At 49.5% G+C, this 25,112-nt stretch overlaps 1 protein-coding gene across 5 annotated transcripts in view; it reads right to left on the bottom strand.

Moving 5' to 3' along the window:
* Cut (homeobox protein, cut) overlaps positions 1-25,112 on the bottom strand; it is a 133,505-nt gene that overhangs the window by 9,108 nt on the left and 99,285 nt on the right. For all 5 annotated transcript variants that reach the window (XM_076789850.1, XM_076789845.1, XM_076789849.1 and 2 more), the window contains exons 4-5: positions 10,375-10,696; positions 6,921-8,192 (exon numbers count right to left, since the gene is read on the bottom strand). In XM_076789850.1, the coding sequence (XP_076645965.1) occupies positions 6,921-8,192; positions 10,375-10,696 (1,594 nt within the window). The remainder of the gene's footprint in view (positions 1-6,920; positions 8,193-10,374; positions 10,697-25,112) is intronic.

Below are 25,112 nucleotides of genomic sequence, written 5' to 3'. Positions count from 1 at the left end.
TTACCGTGGAGGTTTGAACAAATTGAAAATGCTATTGCACCGTGGTGTATTGCAGTATTTTCGACAATCGTAGCCACGCAAGTGCATCTAACCACGCGTTCCGGGCCGGTCATTTATTTCCCATCAGTGCGATAAGCCCTGTGTTCGAAAGCCAGCCGAGGTGTCGTCAGGACAAAAGCGGACACATCTGTTTCCTATTTTGAAAAAAGAAGAGAAGCTGAAAGTTTGCGAGCGCGGTTCCACGTCAATCTTCGCCGAACCAGCCGCGCCGGTACGTGGTTCAGCGACCGTCGTATTTTAAACAGTCTATTTCCTATCCTAATCTTTCGTCGATCGACAAGAATCGGAATTCGCGACTCGTTAAGACGAATTTCTCGAGTTCTCGGAAACGTAAGGCCCACACGTCCAGACTGGTGGTCACGAGGTCGACGGAGGTCACGGGACAAGAGATTCGTCCCGATCGAGAGGCGGAACGGTATTTTTTGTGGCGAGCGGTTCGACAGCGTGAAGCACGTAACGAGAAAAGATTAATTGGTCATTAAGATCGGAATGTGAACGACGATCCAAGAAACTGGTGTCGCGGCTGCGGGCTGCCGAGAGAATATTGGTGCGCTCGAGAAATGTTTCAAGAAATCGACAACGCGGTGGGTGGAAACGGGACGTTACGAGGACAATGACGACAGTCGAGGCTCGTTTCAATGGTGTGCGCGTGCCGGCAGGACGTGTACACACGCGGGAACGTGTACGTGTGCCCGGCGGTGACGGTTGAATTTCTGCCAGCAGACATCGACTTATGCCAACCTCCTCTCTTCTCTGTCTATATGCGGCGCTCCGCGGAGCTACGACCACCTTTTAACTCACCCGTTCGAATCAAAATAATTTCGGATCGTTTCGATTTACTCTTAAGTACGCCTGACCACGCTCGGACCGACGCGATTGGCTCCACCAGCAATTTAGAACTTCCTAATACCCGACATAAAATCTAGAACACACCCACCGCTCTGTACAATGATTTAAACCGTGTGCACTTAAATTAAACTTGATAGATAATGACAGTCGGATATTGGTGGATCTTTCCGAAAAGACTGCTAACTTTCACGGCTCAATTATTATTTCATACTTGTTCCATATCCAGCTACAACCCTCAAAAATATCGTACCGTTTCAATCTCTGTGTGAAAAGCAGAAATTAATTTTTTAATCCGTATAAGAGAACTGTCTGAGCTATGAATTATTTCGACGTGTTAATTCCATCAATTACGTTTCATTTATTTTTTCGCGTGTCCAGTAAAAATTCGTTCAAACTTCGACAAGAAAATGTGAAGATTGTTGAGCGGAGCATCGATGAAGATGTACGTCAGTCGTTCAGGCCCCGAAACCGAGATAAAAAGAATGAGATCATTGTTACGCGTTCCCCCTTTCCTGTAAGCCTTGTTTTTTCGCGGTCACGCTGATGAAATTGACATTATCGTTATCGAACGGAATAGAGATTAACGCGCCGCGGTAAGAACCGACGATATCCTGCGACGCGTTACGCGTAAAGATTTATCGGGTCCAATTACCGCCGAGTTCCTGCATTAATATCGCTTCTTTTCCCTCGCGTCACATCTATATTCATAATGTCCGCGGACCCTGAAAATATTATAGCATTTCCGAAAAGCGTTTCCACGTTCCGACGAATCCCAAATACTATTTCACCCCCAGTTTGTTGCAAATTAAAAATTTCCATTTTGCACAAAAATCGGGTGTCTAATTATTAGTACGAGCTATGTGATCTTTTAAAAATCGACGGTCAACAGTCACAAACGTTTTGATAAATTTTTAGCAGAAGAAATCGGTTCGAAAAAAAATGTTACCCAGCGGGGCACCATTTCTATAATAAAAAGCAAGTCCTGTATGGCGAATACAAGTTCTGTGAAAGAGCAAAATGGCCGCAGACGATCGTCGGACGAATATCAGCCGGATAGGAGCATGTGCGCCGGGTAAATTGAAATTGAATTGTCATCGAGGAATATTTAAAGAGAGAGTTTATCTTGAGGGTGAAACATTATTCGTTTACCGTAGCATCCTGCAATTTTCAAGGCCTCGGACGGCGCATAAGGGGGAGCAGGGAGCATCGGTAGATGGAAGTATACGACCGGCACAGAAAATCTGATAAAATCGGTATATGAACCGGAGTGGCCCCGCTAATGAACGTAACACTTTCGCGTGGCGGACGTGTGCGTGGCTCTTTCTCCTCCACACGCGCAAGACGTGCGTGGCTGCATATAGCTTGTTTAATTGACGGTGAGATACGCGAGCGCTGTCTGCGCTGTCGGGGTTCCTTCTTTGAATTAGTCGCGGGAACACCTAATTAACGACGAAATTCGGCGCGCTCGACGGATACGGATTTTTCCAGAAAAATACTCGTTCTGCCGCCGACCGGCTTAAAAATCCAGACGATCGGGACCGGATTTAAATTCAAAAGGCAGCACGAGCCATTAACTTTCAGTGGAATTGCAAATTGAAACTCTCGCGTTCAAGCAAAAAGAGAATTTATTGATCTGCATAAAAAGACTTTAGCCACCCGTGGCTGCCTAAAAGTCTTTAAAGAATCGATCAAAAGTGTGCCACGTTTTTCCAAAATAATTACCGCCTCTCTTGAAGAGCACGTAATCGATCTTGTTATCTAATGAATACGTAAATTGGAAACGCCACCGGATGGAGAATGGTATTTCCAGTTTGAGAATCGAAGAAACAGGAATTGGTTTCAGTGGTTTCTTTCGGAGAGTTGATCAGAGACGCGCTTCCGCTCAATTAAACAATCGAACCGTGGAATAATAAAAACAGAATGGAGGCGCCTGCGCGGGATTTCAACCGGTCGAGGAGTTGTTAGGGGAACGATCGTCGATACTGATTCCACGCAATGATCATCGAGTAGAGAGAGAGAGTGAGCCGGTTCATTGACGAATCCTCGAACGTCGTCGAGTCCCCTTACTCTTTCATCGGTGCCGAGCTGGATTTCGAAATCATAATCACCCGCTGATAACGCTATCTCCCGCGGATTGGGTCAATGAACGTTACGATCAAGCGTTAATTATGTGGTTCGGCTATAATTCCATGTTCGATCTCCTAATTGCAACATTTTTTCGCGGTTTCGAAACGAGAACTCTCCTCTGTCGTCTCTCATTCTTTTTTTTTTCTCTCGCGTCCTCGTCGCCTCGCCAGCCCGAGAGCTCGACGGGCGAGAGAATTATTTCAACGATTTAACGAGCGATACATCGAACGGATCCCCGGTTTGAAAATCAAACCGCGCGCGTTCCGGTTCTGTGCGCTTTATATCCCATTTATTTATCCGGCGAAGAGGAAATAACAAGCATATTTCAAGCCACGCGGTGGAACAACTTTGCAATTATAATCAAACAATTAGAGTCCTACGGGCTATCGTGTCCGCGCGCTCGCGCGTCCCGATGTTAAAGCGGTTTCCGAAGGGCGGTTCGATCAAGAATGATCCACGATCGAGCGACCAACGCGGCCGAAAACCGGCATCGGCATCGAACCGAGAAAGAATGCACCGCTGCAATCGTCTCGGTCAATATCGACGGCAATTAACCGACTTTCCGCGGGAAAACGGCTGCCCGATAAATTCCCCGCGATTCGCAGGCGCGAGATCGCCGTTTTATTTATCATCCTGATGCGGTTTTCATTAAAACATAATTATCTTTCATCGAGCTTCGAAAAACCACCGCGTGGAACCTGCGCTCGATAAACTTTGCCTCGCTCTTTTACGCGTTCCGAGCATTGTTGTATGTATTTCACAGTGGTGGTCGAATTTTCGGATGTTTAGTAAAATTAGTACTTGACCGAACGAAATTAATGTAATTGTTTCTCTTATTCCCTCGCGCTGCTGCCAGGCTTTTAAAAATTCATCCGCTCGGACGATTCCCGAAATATTTCCTGGCTCCAAAATCCGCAGCGATGCGAGCAAAGAATGATTAATAACTAGACCGTGAGCGCTATACTCTCGCGGCGCATAAAACTCTGCGAAATATTTCAAAACGCCATGATTGATTTAATGCCGTTTCGTTCTATTTTTGCTGTTTCTTTAAACGTTCCGCACGAACGTTTTCGCACTCTAATAATAAGTGTCCGCGCGCTTCGTCGTTGCTAATTTGCAAAACTGTTGCCGGCGATTTCTAGGTTAGTCGATTATTAAAGATTTTTCCTCTAGTCTCGAATCTGACAGAGTATCGCGTTCCGGAAATATCTGTGACAGTTCTGGAACGATCCGTGTCGTGCGCGAACAATCGAGATTTTCCATCAGAAGTATTCGAGGGTTTCGCAAAAATCCTTCGGTTAATTCCACGACAAAACACGTATCTGGATCGTGTCCATCGGTGTTCACCGGGAACCGTATCCTCGGCGTTTATTATTGCCCGCGAGCGGCGCAACACAATCGATCTGAACGCGGCCGGTCCAAGTGCAACGCACCACCAGATTACCATAATAAAGATAGTTGGTACCGGTCCAAGTCTGTTTATCGCCAGTTTCATTCTTGCGATTGCCGCCCGCGTGCCTCCGTGATTTAGCGTCGAAGGGCCGCTCGCGATTCGGGTGACCCAGTCCGGGGACCGTTCGATCGTGTCAACAGATTTAACACTTTGTCCGCCAACCGAAGCCGCATCAAAATCCAACAAAACGCTCCTCTGAACCCACAACTTGTTAAATCCGACAAACTTCAGTCAGAATCTCATCTCTCCCATTAACACCCAGAAAACAGACGGTTCCTTTCAGGACGTCTTGATCTTCATCGTTTAATGCAACATAATCGAATAGCTACTAATTTCAATTATTCCTTAGTAACTGAGTAGATGATATTTTTAAGAATCCCATGATCGCTAGCTCCGAAAATATAAAAATAATTTTGAGAGGAATTAACTTTTGCGAAGGCTTTCATCACTCCATATCTAAATTATTATTAGGGATGAGTTGTTGCAAAGTAACGCTGCAGAGTCGATTAAATAATCCTTAAGAATAGAATGCGGACTTTCAAGAATTGCGAAATACTCGCTGGTAGATAATGTGTTAAGGTCTTAAAATCCGCAGACATCCGTTTTGCAACTGTGCAAATACATTCCGCAGCGTCGGCGGAGGTAGGGATCGATCGTGCCGCATCTCCGAGCACGATCGCGATCAATTCCGTCGCGAGATCGCGAGGCCGGCCGAAGCAACGAGCCAAGATTGTCGCAACGGTTTCAACGAGAACAATTTCGCGATCCCTCGGCAATTTAGCGAAAGTGTAAATTACCTTCGCGATAAGTGCGGCCGGATCTACGAACGTCTGCGCTCTCTCTCTTGAACCCTGCTTCCTTTCCACCCGCTTCCCTCCTTCTCATCCCCCTTTCGCCCTGTATGTATCGCACCCTTGCCTAGAACTCATCCCCAGTTTCCTACTCCAGAGAGCTATTAGTCTAAACAATATGGCTGCCAAACGCAGCGAACAATCGATAGCGGGCCGCGCCAACTGGCTGAATAATTTAATTAAGATTATTAAAGACGAGATCAGCCGTCGTCTTCGCGCCGTTCGCCTCGCACGCGTCGAATCCTCTTCGGTTCTATTTATCATGGCGGATCGAGGGAGCTTCGATCTTCGTTCGATCCAGCTTCAGAATTAAAAAAAAAACAGTGGAATTTTGTTGGTCTTCGAGACCGAACGAAAGAGCACCTCCTCATAGAAGTTTCGGTTTTATTGGGTTGAAGATCATCCCATGGCGATTGAAATTTGTTGAACCTATAGTTGATTAACATCGTTAATGCTCTGTAGCTGTAGAAAATTAAATTAAGATGCTGCAACCACTTCCGTTACAGCCATCGCGTGTTGTTTCACCTGCAGATTCGTATTCGCAGGCGAATTATCTGGGTTGTTTCCCAGCACTTTAAGTAAGCGGCACAACCTAAAAATCGAGCCTGTGTTTGTTGCATAATGTTCCACAATCATGTCGAACATCGGCACGTGTACGTGGCAGCATGCGATTCGAAGCAGCCTGTTGCGCAGTCGCCTGTAACGCTCGCGATTCATAAATTTGGAAACAGCCTTGTTCCTCGCCGATCGCGTTAAAAATAACGCTTGCACGAACTATGAATCGGCCGATGGACAAATTATATCCGGAACAACGTGTTATCTTGTTTGCGAGTAATTCTAGAGAAAATCCTGCTCTAGTCTAAAGGTACACATGTGAGTGATGTTCGAAAGCTCACGACGTCACCAACGCATGGCTACCTCGAGGATCGATTCTCCGTCCTCGAACGAGATCCAGATTCCGCGTTCTAGAGGGATGGGACCTCCGGTTTTGTTTGCAGTACGCAACGCGTCCTCCTCCGCGGCAGAGTTAGGCCAAACAGAGACACCAGTGACACCCCGTATTAGACAGCCGAAAAATATAGTTAACTGACAGCTGATTGGTTAGTGGTTTCGGCAGAACAGATTATTGGCAGTGCGAGGCAGAAAATAATTCTGTAGGAGTCGTACGGTAAATTGATCGTGGCGGCGAAGCTGAAACGGTCCATCGTCGACCAACGGGAGAATCATCAACGGGATCAAGCGTTTGAACAATGGGATCCGTGGATGACTCTTCGATGGATCTAACGGGCCTAATTACTCGTTCTATCCTCTAGAACATCAACGACATGACAACAACAAAATCTCAAACTGAAAGATCTCATCCCAGAGATCGAATAAACATGAACGAGTTGCAACGAGTAATTAGTGGATCCCGTCTCGACTCGGACGTTCGCTCTTCCCCGCTAGGACAGAAGTGATTCGCAGATCCTCAATGGCGGGAGAACTGGAGAGAGAGAGAGAGAGAGAGAGAGAGAGAGAGAAAGAGAGAGAGAGAAAGAGAGAGAGAGAGAGAGTGAAAGAGTGACAGCGTTGGTACTCACCTTTCTTGGGTATCAGGGATTTCAACAGCATAACAGCGTTCTCGTCGCAAGCCCAGCCGTGCATCTTCCGGTAGCTGTCGCGGCCTTTTTCCGTCAGTTTGTCCCAGGGTTTCGGTTTGCTCAGCAGCTCGCTGACCGTTCCCTGGCTAAGACCGAGGACGTACTTGGCAAACAGCCTTTGACCGATGTTGTGTATCGACAGCAGCTCGCGGACCCTCCTGGCTATGTGGAGCGTGTCGAGGTTCTGCGACGCGTACTTGTCCATGTTGTATCTGAGCATCTCCTGCAGCCTTGCCTCCATCGGGTCGCCCTTCGGTATCAACGACTCGCCTAGACGACCGGCCATACCGGCGGCGCCGAACTCGTCGCCGAATCGGAACGGGTGCGTCCTGTCGTCGAAGCGAAACGGGCTCTTCAGGGTGTCCAGCACGCTCAGTCCGCCGATGTTGTTGTTCGCCAGGTGGTGGCTGTTGTTGTTGTTGTGACAGGACTCCTGGTCGGCCGGGCTTTTCGGCGGCGGCGCCGTCGGGACGGCGGGGATCACGCTGCCACCGTTGACCGAGGCCGAGGAGGCGGTCTCGATGATCGTGGTGGGTGGTTGAAAGCTCGGGGGTGATGTTAACGCGGTGGTGGACGACGGCGTGGGCGGCGCGGGCGTTTCGTGGCCGGAGACTGGCGTGGGCGCCTTCTCGGCCGCGTCAAGGCAACTCAGTGGAGTGGTTCCTAGCGGGGTGTTCGACTTGGCCGGCGTGTTGGAGCTGGACGACGGATCTGTGGGCGACGGTAGATGGTTCATGCTGCTGGTACTCGTCGGCGGATGGAGGCCGATCAACGGCTGAGCTTGTTGCAGTTGTTGCTGCTGCTGAACCAGTTGGTTCAGAGGCGTGGTTTGCTGTGGTTGCTGCTGCTGTTGTTGCTGTTGTTGTTGTTGCTGCTGCTGCTGCTGCTGTTGTTGCTGTTGCTGTTGTTGTTGCTGCTGCTGCTGCTGTTGATTCATGATGGACCTCTCCAACGTCCGCCTCCAGTTGGCGACGATCTCCTCGCCAAGGAAAGAGCCGAACGTCTCGACGTTCTGGAGAGGGGGTGGGAACAGGAGGCTGGACGTGGTCGAGGTCGCTGAAGAGGGTGTAGGAGTGGACCGCGGCGGGAGGGAAACTGCTGCTGGGGGCGGTGGTGGTGGTTGCTGGGAGGGCACGTGGGACGAAGGCGGAACACCCCCGACCCCGTGGGGCGAGGCGGTGGAGGCGCGCTGCAGGGGTGACGATAGTCCACCTGCAACCACCAAAAACACAAGGGACCGCGTGAACACGAGCTGATACCACGCGGTACACCACATCGAGAGGCGGTGAGCCTGTCTGTTCTACGGACAACGGTATTCCGACGAATCGACACAGCATCCGGACCTCGGACCAGCGAGTTTTCTATGCGTTCTCCTTCCTCCTGGACGGACGTGCACGGGCGTACGGACGTATGGACGTGTGTACGGGCGGACGACGACGACCGAGACTCTCTTTTTCGACGCTGCGTCGCGCGAGTCCGCAGAAACGAGGAACAACGTGGCCCAACGAGAGGAAAAGTGTCGCGTGCTCTTTTATTTTTTTCCTAGCCTTCTCTTTCTCGAGAGAGAACTGTCCTCCTCTTTCGCTCTGGTTTTTTTTTTTTTGGTTCGCTTGTTCTCTGTTTTAGCTCCGTGGAACGATTGTGTGGTAGACGTTTACAGATATTGGAAGATTGTCTCGAAGAAGTCGCGAGATCGGAAAGGGTTTTTTCGGCCTGGAATCCGGGCGGGGTGTGGTGTTTTTATTTTTTTTTTTGGTTTTTCTTTCGCTTCTCTCTCGTTCTCGATCGACTCGCGATCGATTTTTCTCTGTTCCCCGCGTAACTACGAAACGAACGCACTCGAGATTGTGTATCGTCATCGACAGTGTATCACTCGTCCGCGAGTTCCGTTTTATTTTTTCTAATTTTTTTTTTTTTTCGGTTTCACGCGAACGTTCGGGTTTCCCAGCGTGTGCAGATGCTCGTAGTCGGGAGCTAGGGGGTGACGTATGGGGTTTGGGCTAAACGGGGATGATCGTGGTGTACGTGTTTTTTTTGGCGAGGGGCATGGGTCCGGGTTAACGTGCAGGTTTTGTTAGTCACCTCCTGCTACAAGGATGTGCGCCGTTGTGCGCGCGTAACCAGCGAGAGAGAGAGAGAGAGAGAGAGAGAGAGAGAGAACAGCTCGAGAAAAAAGTGCAGTCGAAGCAGTGGAGGATCACGGAGAGACAGGCAAAGAGAGAAAGATGAAACGAGAGAGACAAAGAGAATGGAGATACCGAGGATGACGGAAGCTCGATAGCGAGACAGAGACAGAGTCGGCGAGAAAAAGGGAGATTAGGAGAGACGGGTCCGACGATGGTCGAAGAAGAGAATTAGAGGTTAGACAGAGAGTGGGGAGAAATAGAGAGATAGATATGGGACAGAGACAGAGAAAGAGAGAGAGAGAGAGATAGAGCGAGATATTACAGTTAGACAGAAGTGCGAACACAGTGGCAAGCAGAGTTACTTTGTTGTTCCTTTTCTCTCGGTAAGCTCCTTCAGTCATCCCTCGTTCTTTCGAAACAAAAGCGTCCGCGTTGCGTGACTCGTGTCCTTTTCATTCTTACTCAACACTGGCTCCTTCGACGTAGCCTCGAAGAGAGAGAGACTCGGGGATCGAAGATTGTAGCTTTAGCGCAGGAATCAATGTGCCAGCTATGCACGCGAAATGGATGGAATCGACCTCTCCATTTTGATCTTGCCGGCGCAACAATGCTTACAGCGAACGGCGTCATCGACAAATTCCTGATCTAAACCTACCGCCACGAGAACCATAGTCGATGCTCCTAACGTTCTCTGTCGCTTGCGGAAAGCTCGAGGTCTCTCGAGCACAGTGATGCCCCGAAACATTTCTTTTTCTCCCCTGGTCACTTTATAGTCGCATCAACATCATAGCTGATTAGCGACTACACCAACGAGCTCTACTCTGTACACGCTGATTTGAGACTAAGGCGTAGTCTTTTTATGTACAGTCAGTGTAACGAGCACTTGTACACCGTTTGCAATAACATCATTCTAATTAGACCAAACGGCTTGAATTTTTCTTCGTGAGATGTTAGAAAAATAAGTTTAGATCTAAAAAGGCACTTTGTTATAGGCACAGATAGAAAACTGTAAAATCCTGACCTTCTCTTTTTTTCCGCAATTAAGATCAATAGGTATTTTAAAAAAAATTATTTACACATTACCTAGTAAACTGTACAGTAGTAAATAATTGCAATTTGGTGTCACGAAATATTCTTTATCGTGGTTTGTCCGCGGTTCGGTGAACGAGGATAAAAACGGGCATCCAGGTCCCGTGGGAAAAGACGGTGGAGGGCATCACTGTGCTCCGTGTGTCCTAGCGTCGAAAAATTGATTTGAATGGACTCACCGAGTGCGTCCGGGGTGTTGGACGACGGTTTCAAGATCTCTGTTTGCTGAAGCGCCTTCGAGCGCTCCATTAGGAGGTGCTCGAGGCTCTTGCCCGGCTCGCCGGTCGGGATCTGCGAGAGATCGACCGATCTGAGCGCGTTGATCTCCCGCTTCAGGTCGTCATAGTCCCTCTGTCGTTCGAGTTTGCTCTCCAGTCTGCTGATGTGTTGTCTGCGCGCCTCGAGCTCCTCCTCGAGCCGCGCCGTCGCCTGTGCGCTGGTCTCTTGAAGACGTTGCAGGCTCTGCTGTAACCTGGACACTTCCTCGACCAGCTGGCTGATCTGCAAACAGGAGAACGATCGCGTTAATCGAACCGTCGAACGTCCTCGTCCTCGAGGAAAGAGGAAGATCCCTCGATCGATGTCTTCTCGCGCGCGCGAACGCGAGCGGCAGCGGCGGCGGCGGCGGCGCCGTTCGTGATGTTAATTAATTCGCAGCAGACATCGATAAAACCGAGCGAGAGCAGTAATTGTTCGATATTCAGCATATTCGGGAGCCTTGTTCACCGATCGCTGCCTGTTCCCGGTTGTCATGAAATCGAACATGAACGTAATTACATTACCGTCGATACAAATATAGAATCACATTCACGAAATCCCATTCTACCCCTCGGAGCCGATGCCACCCCTGCCTCCACCCCTCCGTCACTCGAAAACCGCCCCCCCCCAACCGGCGGTCCGCTTCGATGCTCGTTTATCAGCGACTAAGGAGCTTAGCAGGAGCTCTTTATTAATTTTATCGAATCGATTCGGCCGAATCGATATCGGCCGACCGCCCGACTGGATAACTTTAAATCGCGTCCGGTCCGAATGTAATTACACGGCGGATTAAGTCGCACGTAAGGCGCGGCGTACTTTCACGTTCATTGCCCACCGAGACGCCCAATCGCATCCTATGACAAAAACAATTTCAATTTACTCATCTCGCACGGAAACTGTTTTTAATCGTTAACGCGATGGCTGTCACGCTGGTCACCGGTGATCGGCGCTATTGATACGTTTAAAAACGGTTGTCATAAAATTGATAGCACTGAATATCAATTTCTCCGTTCTGAAATGAACTAAATTATAGTCTAAGGTGCAGACTCTAATTAATGACTCTGATTTGTTTCTACGAATAAAATAAATAAGATCTGTGTGAAACGCAGGAAACTCACAAAGATTCGTCAATTATTCTGATCAAGCTACCGTTAAGTTAGTTTTCCTAAATAACCGAAGAATAAAATTCTCTTTGCATAAAGAGAAGGGGTTCTTGATTCGATAGAAATGATAGAATGAAAGTGACGCAGTTGTAGATGCGGAGATATCCGCGGTGCGCTATTATTCCCGTCATAGTTACACGTAATATTAGAATCCTTGTAGCAACAGGGCCCGCCTATTATCCATTGATCGTGCTTTGTTAATAATTTATGATGGCCGTGATCGACCGAACTGTCGTCACGGAGCGTCTCTGATTATTACCGCGGATATGCAAATGCGTATCATGCGCCTCGCCTAATGAAAACTCCGCGGAACTATCGATTCGCGTCAATCCACGATAAAGTTCAGACGGCAAAAAGTAGTTCTACAACGGAGAAATCGTAGAACGTACTCGGTCAGGATCAACTTACAAAAAAAAAAATTTCGAGAAAATCCACCGCAACGATTCGTGCAGACCGACAACTCCTAACGGGGTAAGGAAACAGTAGCCGCAGGATGGACGTGGTCGATGTGCTCCTCTAAAATAAAAAATTGCTATCGAGTTCGAACGGTGCTCGATAAACCAGCAACGCGCAAAATTGCTCTGCGTTTCCAGCCCTCCCGGAACAGGAAGCGGAGGAACTCGGAAAAGCGTGTCATCGATACGAGCCAATATTCCCGCGTGATTATTCCCGTATTTTTTATCTCCGGGAAGATACGCAACACTACGAACCACCGGGGGTGGTTCTTCGAATCAACGAGGTGAACAGAGAGGGTGGCCGCTGACGAGAACAGGGTAGGTTGGGAGGGGATGAGAGAGAGAGTGTGTGTGTAATCGTCGTGGGCGTGAATCGCGAGTGCTCGAAAGTTTCGATTCCGGAGCCTATCCACGTGTCACCGGTGAACCGGCTACGAAAATATCGGTAGCGAGAGGCTACGGGGGTGGCGAAAGCCAACAGCAAGGAGACAGGCGAACGATTTTAAAGCTGAATGCGTTTCGCACGGTGCAACGCCGATGCGAACGAGATCGTATCAATTGTTTCCCCTGGTTAGGCATCATCCTTTTTTTCCGGGGGGAGGTTAATTGAGGAGCAAAGCTGCAATTCCGCGGAATTCACGCCTCCGGCCGTGCACCGAAAGATCCGGCCGCTCGTGTGCGCCGGTGTGAGCGACGGATCGGAAAAACGATTACTCGTTTGTTTTTTTTTCCATCCCCCCAACGCTGTTTGACAAACTCTCCCGTTGCGCCCGTTTTCTTCTCTTTCTCTTTCGCCTCCCCTTTTCTCCTGCCCACGAGGAAATACGATGCGGGGGATGTTTCGCATAGAACTGGAAATTTCATCAGGGCTTATCGCGATCTCGCCGCGCTTTCCACGCTCCGGTCAATTTTTAAAACTTGTTTCGGATCTCCGAGGGATCGACTGTCACCTGGATTCTTCTTAGAGACATGCGCTCATTTTTTATCGATGCAGTGGGGGATCAATTTTTTTAATGACCTACCCACGAATCTCCTGCCGTTGCAACCCTTAAGCGACTCTTCCAATAGTAATTCGATGCTCGAGAATAGATTGCGCACATGACGAGAAACGACAGAGAAATAATTCGAATGGTTCTGCATCATTTATTCCAACCTTTTTCAGATATTTTTGCTTTAATTGCCATTTATGAAATAAACAGAGATCACATCCTCGTGTTCTTGAGAAAGCAGAATCCAATAAAATGTGATTTTCCAGAGTAAATCAAAATCGCATTAAATTCTATTGAAAGCAGTTCGCAAACTGGAAATCGTTGACCAAAAATTTGTGGGTCAACAACCACCCTACACCATCTTAATAAGCTGCAACTTTTGAATGAATTTTATCAGTCCTTTATCTCTCAGCACGACCCACTTATTTGACAAAATTCCGAACGCTTCGGTAAATCAAAAGAATATATAAAAATTGATGAACCGAAAGAGAATAAAAATTCGAGGGTCGGCGTTCAGACTCTAGCACACTAGCAGATCATTACCAGCGCCGGCGGGACAGATCGAAGATCCTTGATAGAATGACAACGATTTCCAGTTTCTAATTTATTCACCAGGGTCAGCTACCTGTCAGTTGTCCTCCGTTTTATTCGCAATCGATACACACCTGCCGCGACTCTAACAATAAGTTACTTTGCCCCGTGTTTCGATCACACGAGCGACGGGGCATGGTTTGCAGATAAGTACGCATCGGCGTTCTATACACGTGGAAATCGTTCGACGTCGCCGTTGTCGGCGGGGGTCGGCGGGGAAACAAGAGGCGAGGGGCGGTGTGTGGCGGTGAGGTGGGGTTGCAGGGGAGAGGGTAAGTTCTCGAAGTTGCTCGTAATAATGTCCGCCATTAGCAATGGGGTAGGTTATCGCTTTGCGGACGAAGCTGAGAGGAAGGACAGCTGGAATTAACAGCGTGTCGATATCGTCCAACTTATCCTGTAAGTGCGGCGATCAACGAAACGAAGCTATTTTCGAGGTATCGGGGATGGAATTCTTACGAAAATCCGGATAATCTGTATCGATTATTGCTATTCGAATGGGAAATCGTTCAAACCTGACGCCGGAATCGCCGAAATCCTTCTGTACCGTATCATTTATTAATGCACTGCATTTGTATTAGCTCTTGCAAATTTCTGTGAAAATTCATTCCCTTTTACGATTCTTCGGTACTGTACGTTCTTTTAATTCTTCATGCTTGCGTTACTAAGATGTAGTTCGTTTTGATTGAAGGACAACTGTTTCTTTGATAAGAGGAATTTTTATTCATGAAACAGTGCAGGGGACCAAGAGGATATCGATCGGGGAAGAATGTGATGGAATAATTTTCCTTTTGGGTGGAGTACGTATAATTGTGGGCAGTAATCAAGAGGAATTGGGATATTAGGGAATGATTGTACGGCCGGTGACGGAATAATTTTTATCGGTGTCCTAATTGTTCCCAAAAGCCATTGATAGGGATCCGATGCGACAGACGTTGGAACGGTTCTCGGTAAATAGCCGGGCAGAAACTCAATTTGACCGGGGAGGCCACTAGAAGCCGAGAGGCTCCGGCGTGCATCGATAATATCAACGAGCACGTTTCGTTCTGTCCGCGGATTCGTTAAATTTAATGTCCCCCGGAGTCGTCCGTAAAACCCGTGGCCCTCGATTGCTGCCGTGGCCGAGCGCGCGAGAGCCGCTCTCCATATTGGATTTCGATCTTGCCCCAGATCTCAGGCCAGCCTATGGCATCGTCGCTGAATAGAGATATTCCGCGGACAGGGGATCATAAACTTTTGTTTTTTGTCTCGCGTTCGGATTATTCAATCTGTCTGGCCGATATGTCGCGGGTAATGAAAAGTACGGGCTCGGTCGAAGATGCGGAGAACCGCCGCGCGCCGGAGGGGAGGGGGGTGGTTGGGGGTTGGACCCGATATGTTCCCAACGCGAAAAGACCAAAAAAAAATACGGGAACAGAGAGTGGAAAGAGGGGAAAAATGCTCGAGTCGGAAATTCCGTCGATCTTTTCTTGGGAAAATTTCGAGTGGGGGAAAAAGTAAGATTAACGAGATAGGGAACGGGTTATTACTATTGTGGCGTATCGTTCACCCATGCCCGTTCTTCCGCTCTCCTTTTCCGGTTTTATCGAGGGGGAGGGGCCGTGTAACCGCTCCGATGCATCGTCGGTTTCCTCTATTTTTCTCTCCTTCGATCCCTTTTGGGCTTTTTGCCTGACCAACTATCGCCCGCCACCTACGCTCGCCGCGCGTGCACGCTCCGGCTCAACCCCTTCTGTACATATAGTCTGCTAAGTTCGTTTATTGACATATTTATTGGACATATTTACATGTTGCATTCATTTTTATTTCACACGTTTGACTCGATCGGAATCTAACAGTCTATATTTTTCAAATCTGGTTAGTACATTGGTTAAAATGTCATTTTAAATATTAAGTGTACGAACTCAACTTCCCGAAAGGCATGAACATAGAATTTCGACAAGGAGCGAATAAAGTAGTCCGAGGATGATAAACAGTGGGGGATGTATTAATGTGCCGGGCTTAGACAGCGCCCAATTAATTCGCGAGTCTGCAAGGTACATTTCTCCCGCTCCACGCCGCCGCGCCGCCTCTAGCCTTTTTTCCATCGAGTCAGCTGAAACAAGCCCCTCTTTTTAAAAACCGGTAATCATGTCACGCCGTTCATCACTTCAGCCCCGGGTCCCCATCCCCCCCGGAGCAAAGTTCACGTTCTCCGGGTCGGAACAATGTCATCGATAGAAGAAACGGCCCTCGTTAACGGGATCCTCGGGAGAAAGGGGAGGACGGGGGGGGGCATCATCGGTGCTAGTGCACGGCCAGTGACCACGAAGGGGGATGATCCGGTCGGGGGGTTCGAGGGCAACGAGGAGGAGGAGGAGGAGGGGGAAGTGTTCTAAGGGGGGTAAAAACAACCGAGGCTTGATCGATGGTCGCGAGGCATAGTGGCCAGGAGGAAGGTGAGCCGGGCCGGAAGACATGATCGGCCGTATGCAAATTAAACCGGAGCCGAAGGCGTCAGGGGTGAGAAGTCGAGCGAGAGGGTTCGAGAAATGGGGACCGTGTCGAGCGAGGATCCAAGTAGCCGGCGCGCGTTGCCATTGTTTCTTGACCGTCGATCATCTCCTTCAACCCTCTGCTCCCAGCCACCACTACCAACAGTATCGCCGACCACCACCACCACCACCAACAAGCATCGCCCATCGCCGTCGCCACCCACTCTCACCCCCTCCCGCCCCCCTTTCGGTGGGTACCGTGATTTTTGCTATTTGCATTATACACAGGCGTCCGAGGGGCCTTTGTTTGTCGAGCTATTGATCACATTTTCTCTCCCGCGGTATAATCAATCTTCACGCACACTGCCGCAGCCCTCCTCGCACTTATGTGCCGCGAGGGTGCGCGCACACGTGACCGCGGAAACGAGTACGTGTGCGCGACGGCACGCAGGGGGTGCGCAAGGAGGCCGGTTGCTTCGTGTATTAATTTTCGTTGCCTGTCCACCAATGATGCGCCGCGAGGGATCGTTATGGCCGCGGTAGCCCCCGCGTGTCTCCGCGGGTCGCCTTTCCTTTCTTGGTCGAGCGGACGTACGCCGGAACCATCCCCCATTGTTTATTCTTTTTGGCGAAAGATGATTCCTCTCAGTCTCGTTCTAACAGTAGCCCCAGCGAAACTGGTCTCGCAGTCCTTGAAAACCAGCTTCGTGTACTAGAAACCTTCTCTTCTGCAATTTCGGCAAAGTCAAATTCAGCGTTCACATTTTCTCTAGAGAATGAAACTGATCGTCCAAAGATTTTCAGTCAGACCTCCGTCCCGTTGTTGGTGTTATAGTAACGAAACAAAGAGAATCATTTATTTTTATTAAGCTGTTTAAATATCACAACTAGGCGGTTTGTGCCAGACAAATATATTTTAATCAAATTAAACTCGACAATCTCGCCCTAAAATTTTGGTTAAAGTTTCTTTCTTCATTCTACGGCCCTATGGCTGTTGGCCATGTGGTGGACAGTAAGGCACCAAAAATTGACCAAGTTTTGCTCGCGCTTGATCGATTTGAAAAATTTGTTCGGCTGGCAAGAAAGATCGCGGCGGTCTCTCCCCATTCGGCGAGCAACGTACGGTCCGCGAGGGGTGGTTGTGTGGGGGATGTGGGGTGGTGTGGGTAGAAGATCTCTCGGAGGCTCTCTCCTTTTCTCACCACGAGAGAATGCCAATTAAAAGCCGGGCTCGGAAAGAAAGCCCAATCGATAGGAGGCGGATATCCCTTTCCCTCCCTCCCTCCGCGAACCCACTCCCGGCTCCTCTTTCCCTTGCTTATTCTGATTCCCTTTCGCTCTTTCGACGGGGGTAGCGAGGTAGCCGGAGCCGAAGGGTTGCCCAAACTGGGAAGTGGGAATTATGGGCAGGATTAATATGCAAGGACTGGATACGTGCGGTGGCAGGGGGTGGATGGCGAAGCAACAAAAGGGGTCGAAGGGGAAGCGCGGCAAGAGGAAAAGGGGTTGCGTTCTGTCTTCGTCCGTCTGATGTCGGAGGCGAAGAGCCTCGTTTCCCTGCTTGTGTCCCTTCCTCCCTCCCTCCCTCCCCCTCTTCCCTCGTCCTTCTCTCTCTTTCTCTCCTTCCATCTCTCTCTCTCACTCTCTCTCTCTCTCTCTCTCGCTCCCTCGCTCGCTTTCTCTCTGTACCCCCGCGTCCTATCGGCTCGCATCTCACCCCCTCCACCGTCTCCTTACAGGATACACGGCTAACGGACACCCCTATCGATTTTACAACTCGATATATGTGAATACCCACTTGTCTAATGACTGATCGGGCTTCGAGCTCAACCCTTTCCCTCCGACTCACCCCCTTGCCGGCTGGCAGAGCTTCTCCGGCTGCCGCCCCCGACGGGGCCGCCCCCGGCGAATGTATCTCGCCTCATTACACCGACTACGTGCCTTTGGCCAACATCTCGCGCTGCATCGACGCGCACAAAAATCCGCCCTGACCACCACCTACCCGGTCTTCTTTTTCCGCTCGTCCCCCTACCGCCTAACCACCCCTTCTTCCTCCTCGGACGGGGTGTAAGTTCGTTTCACTGTCGCTTTTCAACGATTCTGATCGATGCTTAGTTAATTATCGAGCCCGGCCGAGAGATCCTCTCGAATATCGATGGCCGGGATTAACCCTCGTCTAGCCCGGGTCAAGTCGCTTTTCATCCTTCTTTTGCAATTCCGCCTCAGATTCGCTGCGCTACATCCCCCCCCCCCCCAGACTTAGGACGTGATGCGCGAGATTTTCCGTGAAAGCGGATTTTCCGATATGCCGTTCGTACGACTCGCAGCTATTCGAGGGAATATAATGAATCAACAGACAACGATATCAATAGAGATATTTCAACTTTATTTGCCCCAGTAGGAGAGCTTGTAATTTCTATTGTTAGAAAGTTCACGGGTCTAGAGAGAATGTTGGGCAAATTCGAAGTAATTCGATTCACACCCCCATCCCCAAAATTTTCTGACTATAGATACAATTTGATCGTTGCAATCGAAACTGCATATTCTAATTTCGAGATGAAATTTTGACGAATCGTGTCACTCGTTGCTAGCAGTTGCAATTTGTTAATTGTCCCAAATTTCGCGTCCCTGTTTCGTCACGGAGTAGAATTAAAAACGAAGACGCCCGGCGGCTGCGGCTTTAAAATTAGCAGATGTTTATGAAGAGACGTTTCGCTGCGCGTAGGGACCGTGGAAGGAGGGTCGAGGCGAGCGGATAAGGGACGCAGGGGGTGTTAGTCGTAACATAGCCCGGCACGAAGGGTAGAAGGCAGAATGTATGATATTTTATTTTAGCGTTCTTCTGGGCGCCGCTAGATAAGCCTCCGAGGATTTATGCTTATTACGAGCGAGCACCGGCGAGGGCACTCTTTGCCGAAACCATTTCTGTACAGACCGTTCTCCCTCCCTCCCTTTGTCTTTCTCTCGTTTATCTTTGCTCTTGCTCTTCAGGCAATTCTCTCCTCTCTCTCTCTCTCTCTTATTCTATTCTTCCAGTTTTGCTTTCTCCCTTTTGTGCAGTTTTGTCCCCGTTGTTTTGCGTTATCGTGGGTATTTTTGGAGTTTGCCTCTGTTCTTAATCCTCGGCGGACGTTTACGGGTTGAAAGGAGAAGACGTTCTCATCTTTTGTGGCCAATATGTCGCCCTGAGCTACCAGAAAAATTCCTACGACCTGTACCTTGACGTTCAGCCACCGTTAAATTGCTTTCGCAACCATCAACTCTCGAATTTTTGCTGTAATTAGTAGATGTACACGACACAAAGGTAGTGAAATTAATTATATATATATATATATATATATATATATATTAATATTCTTCGATTAAAAACAACCAACATTTTCCGTAAAAGCGATTCTCGTTCGATATCTGTCAGGCTGCTCGGGAGACAGAAATAAGGCTCGGCTTTATTTCGTAATCAGCAGGTTTCGAATCGACGGCAGTTTGCGGGCATAGAAGCTTATTGACAGAAGCGTTCGATATATCCGAAGCTCTAGGTGACGTTTATGCGTTGCGGGAGGGCAGCGATCGCGACGAACGTTCGTATACCGTCGTCGCATGTGTGCACCCGGCCGCCGCATTGTCGCGTTGGCTAATGAGAAAGTTGCGAGCACCCAGGACGAAACGGTCAGATCTGGGGACGCGATTCGTTGCTTTGCCCCAGACAGAACGTATTATTTCATCGACGCTTCGAAATCTCTTGTTTAATCATTCGGTGGATCGGTCAACGTCCTCTAGACATCCAATCCACGTTTCTGCCTTTATTCCCTCCTCCATGGTAATTAAACCGGCCGCCTGTCGCGACACATTTTAATAAAATGTTTTCCGTTCAAAATTCATCGCCGATCGTGCCAAATAAAAATAAAATTTCGTTCGTTCTCAAAACAACGCAAGTCTTAAATTTTTCGTAGACGTGGACTCTTCGTGATTGACGAAACGGCAAGTTGAAACTTGTTTAATTTAAGAGGAGGTTTCCCAAATTCGAGAGAAACGATTGAACAAATTTTCCCCGTGGTTTTACAATTTTTACAAAATAACGTACACGCGAAGAGGAAAATTGCACCGAAATCGCGGGCAAAACAAGTAAGAACGGTGCGGTCGGTAAAAAGCGAAATCGGTATTCGAGGAGCAATCGAGACACCGCGTATTATATTGTTGGCAAAAATCCGGGCGCATGAATTTCATGGCCAAGCTGAAGAGATTCGGAGAACCGAGGCGGCAGAGCTGGGGGGTTTCCTTCGTGTGGTCTAATTGGTGGATCCGAAGGGTGGAACTTCCCCGTAAAAACCGGCGCGATATCGAACGTACGTGTCCGCCGACGTTATATGGTTCCGCGTATGATACGTGTCGTTACTCACCCCCTCGGTCTTCCGCAACAGAAAACCGCACCCCGAGCCACCCCCGGTGCCGGGCAATGCAAATCTCTTTTTCTCCGCGCGTCTCGGTTTTAAATGCCACCCTCTCTCTTTCTCTGGCTCCGTCTGTACCTCCCTTACGCGGTCGGCTACCCTTTCCGCCTGTATCACCTCCGAGCACCACCCCTCCCCGTCCACCCCAAACCCACCCCCGCATCCCATCGCCTCGGCAGAGCCGCCGTGCGCTCTTTGTTCGTCCCACGGGCCAACTCCGTCGGCGTCGCAACCCTTCCTTCGTGGCGTCGCCCGCTCTTTTTGTCGTTGCGGCTTATTCGATATATTGTAGCGCGTCCCTGGCTCTCTCCGTTGAAGCGGGGAGCGAGAGAGAAAGAGACAGAGAGAGAGAAGGGGAAGGGCGGCCTACAGGGGGTGGGAGTGATATCGGAGACAAATGACGGACGGGCAAAAAACCAGCGGATACGGGGGACAATTTGCTAACTGTTGATCCGTGACGGGATGGAGGGACAAGGCTCCGTGCGACTTGCGCTACTACGCTTGCTCATTTTTTCCACCGAGAAGCCGGAAAGCCTCCTCGCAAGATCCAAACCTAAGGGTTAACCCTTTGCGGTTCTTGCTCTTCGCAGTTGCTTCCAACTGGTCCTACGTTCGCACGTTCTTACCGCTAAGACAGTGAGACATTATCGTGAACACAGTGCGTGTTAAGGGACAATTAAGCTATCGCAGACCGAATCGATTAACTCCAATTTTGGTAAATTCAAAGCATTCGATTAATTCTTAGGTCTTTATACTTGCAACAAACTTTCCTTACAGTTTTCTTAACGGTGGAAAGAATTATTTAACAAATTTATTTCTTCGAGCATATATTATTAAACGAATTTGGATAGACACTGTTTTATTACTTTTATAATATTATGTAAAATAATCGCTTTTGGCGCTCAATAAGCCGTGCTAGTGTTAACGTTATTAGACAGCATAGATTGATTCGTGGAGTTAATCGACTTGGCAAATGATTGGCTCTGATTGCAGACAAGAAAGTTTTAGTACACAAAAATTCATTGTTGCCGCGGTCCAGTCGCAGAGGACCGCAAAGGGTTAATATCTTGGAGTATCGTCAGACATCCCATGGTTTCTCGCCGACGACGCACCCTCCTCTGCGTCGAGGGTGGAGATATTGGAGACAAATGACGCTGCCAAAAAACAACCCTCCTGACACGGCTTTCCGGCTGATCAGTTACTCTCTGAATGCCGGTGGCGTTGGTCCGGCGGCGTAAACCGGCGAAAAAATATCCCGGGTAAAAGCAGCCCCGAAAAGCTCCGAGGCTTCGAACGCGACGGTGTTCCGTGTTCTTTGACCGAGGCAGCCTTAGCGAGGGTGGTTTGCACGCGTTGTTGAATTTTATCACCGGCGCACGATCTCTCTTGCAACCGGGCCGAGGGTGCAGCAGAAGGTGAAGGAGGAGAAGGAGGAGGAGGAGGAGGAAGAGGGGTGGGACTCGCGTGGGCTAATGAACTTCTCATTGATTGGTTAAAATTTCGTTAATACTCTGACGTGTGGTTCCACGGCTCGCGCCGGGCTCTTCGGGAAGGCGCACACGGACCCTGCAACCCGCTCCTCCTTCGAGCCCAGACCCGGCTCCGAACACCCTCGTCTCACTCCTGGCCGAGGGTGAATTTCGAAGGGTGGTTTCGAACGTTAGTTAGGCCTCTCCGCGGCGGCAGCGGCGGCGGTGGCGGCAGCGGCTGAAGTACCAACACCACTACCACCCTCGCCGCCTTTTATGACTGGAGGAAACTAACGAAATTTCCCTATCGGCGATCAATCCACCCCCGGACCGAGGCAACCCTTTTCATTGATCTACCGGCCTCCTCCGTTCAGGCTCAACCCCTTATCGTAACACCCTTTTGGCCGAGCGAACGTCCCTCGCCGTGGCCATTCCTCTCCTACCCCCGCGGTGCCGAACGTCGTTCTGTCTCCCCAATCTCTCTCTCTCTCTCTCTCTTTCTCTCTGCCTTCTTCTTCCCCGTTTCGTCTTCACCTCGTCCCCCCCCCACCACGATTCCGAAATATTACCATCGTCCGAGCGTGTCCCCGGTCGAAGGGGGAGAAGCCCGGGCTTCGATGACGGATCTCTAATTTTAATATCGCTCCAGTTCGCTTTGAAGTGCCTTCGTTAGGCACGGGGGTGGACCCGAACGAGGGTTTCTTTGCCCTCATAGGAACGCGACGGCACGTGTTGCCGACCGAACTTAACCTCGAAATCACATGTTGGCGAGGAGACACGGCCGGAGGGCTGATTTCTGCCGCACAAGCCCGCCCTGGCCCGCGATCTCGCTCCGAAGACGTCGTCGATATCTAATTAATTTAAGAGCGAACAGTTTGTCCCGAATAATCCTAGACACCCAAGATGGAAACTTCAGATAGAATTTATACCAAACTGGAAATGAAATAAGAGCCGAGCACTCGGTGGCATTATGACAAATTATTAAACCCTCAAATCGTTAATATTTAATTCCAGGAAAAACGCGTAATTCGATAGAGTTTCAATTTGTGGAAGCTCTTGACTCCCGATTCGGTCTGGACCTCTGGATTTTTTAAATTCTTCAATTAAAAATATCAATATTATCGTGTCTCTTTCTCCGACGCACGGCTTCGAGTTATCGAATATCGGAGGGAGTATTGAAATACCATCGAGACCTCTCTAAACGTTCAACTTAACTCGCTCGATGCCCCACACGTTTTTCGGGATGAAAATCCAACTTTTCAATTCATCTTTAATCCCTTTGTGATCGATGTACAATTAATATATTTGGTATAAGGAACCCTGGATAAAATACTGCCGGATGTACGAAAGCGTAAAAAGTCTAAGGAAGGAACGATCTTCAGGAGCGATCGGAGCACTGAGAATTGAAGAGCGAAAGGCGAAGAATCGCGGGTCGGTGGCGAATCGCGAAGAACAACAAGACGAAAGGGAAGGAGACGGCCGTGGCTCGGGCACAAGCGCGTGGTCCCTAACCTCAGGCAACCACGATGAAAGAGACCAAGAGGGAAAGGAGGACGAGAAGGTGGGTGGAGGATCGAAAGAAGTTTCTGACCCGCTTACGGGGAGTGCGAGCCTTGGAGTTCCCGCTACTTCACAAGAGTTTCCGAAGTGGCGAAGCAGACACCAACCTCCCTCTCGTCTCGGTGCCACACCACAATCCCTTCAACCGGCCGCTCTTCTCTCCTCTCCTCTCCTCTCCTCTCTCTCTCTCCCCCGTCCCTGTTCGTTCGTTCGTCGGACGCGGTGGTATCCTCCTTTCAAACACCCTACCACCGTCCAACGGTCTACGTTGTCGGCTCCTCGTTGTTTGCCCCTTTCGCAGGCCCCCTCAGAGCGGGGATGGAGCCTTTACTTTCGCTCGACGGTGAAAGTGAACGCAGCCACGTTCCGCGTGCAGCTGAACGCCGCCGCCGACGCCGCCGCGCGTTTAACTGGGACGTCCGGTATAACGCGGGTGCCGCGCGTCGAGCATGGGGAAAACTGGGACAAGCCGGAATTTCTGGATCATGGGGGAACACCGACCGCGAAACAGGCGACAGATTTCCTATTCGGCTGTTCGTTCTGCTCGCTGGGTCCTCTTCGTTTCAAGATTTTGAAGTCTGAAAGCTGGGCAAAGGATCATCTACTTCCTTCTGGTGAAACATACCACACTGGGTCCAATCTATCTTATGCGACTGTTTTTTAAGTTGTCACACGAGAGTCTTCGCGAACAACTTTGTCAACCTAGTGGTTGCGAACTTTGGTCCATAGTGAAAGGTTACTAAAAGACCAGCGAGGTCGAATCGAGTGAGCTCCATCCTCGTGAGCGAGCCGTGTCTGAAAACTTTTATAGGTCAGTCTACATAGAAGACAAGATTTGGAATATTGAAAGCAAGTATGAAGCTGGTAATAGGGGTCGGAATGATTGGACCGAAGATTCTCGATTGTCTGCTCGCCATTGGCTTAAATTCTAATGGAGGGTTGTGCTCGAGGCTCTGTAAGGGATGACGTTTTCTCATGTCCTATCGGGAACGTTCGTGGAGTCTAGCCGGTTTGAAGGGACCGTTTCTAATGTTGGGACGGGGTATTGTTTCGGCAGGGTTGGTCTCTTTTTTTTTTTGTAACGAAGGTTCCAGGGTTTCGTTGAGAATCGGATCGGGATCGATTAGTCGATAGAAAGGTCCAGGTCCGAGCGGACGGTTCGCGGTGTTCATAACACGATAGGCAAGTCAGAAGCCCGCATCGGCGGGAGGGTGGACGTTGGGGGGTGGTCGGAGGATGAGAAGGCGGAGGAGGAGGTTTCGATTGTGCCTAGGCTACACGGAGTAGGATGAGAAATCGGGAGGCTGGGTGGTTTAAAGGATTGATAGTGGTGGAGGTGGTCGCGATGGTGGTGGAAGGAAGAAGGTGGGGTGAGTGAGAGAAATAGACAGCCCGTGGAAGGAAGAGCGCGCGGGGGTGGATGAGGATGAGGAGGAGGTGGAGGGTGGCTCCGAGAGGATGCAGTATAGGTGGTACTAGGTGGCTTTAGCTTCATCTCGCTCGGTATCTT

This window comes from Halictus rubicundus, chromosome 6 (assembly GCF_050948215.1).
Source record: "Halictus rubicundus isolate RS-2024b chromosome 6, iyHalRubi1_principal, whole genome shotgun sequence".
Taxonomy (NCBI): domain Eukaryota; kingdom Metazoa; phylum Arthropoda; class Insecta; order Hymenoptera; family Halictidae; genus Halictus; species Halictus rubicundus.
Note: the sequence above shows the minus strand (reverse complement) of the source record. Positions and strands in the feature narration are given on the sequence as shown.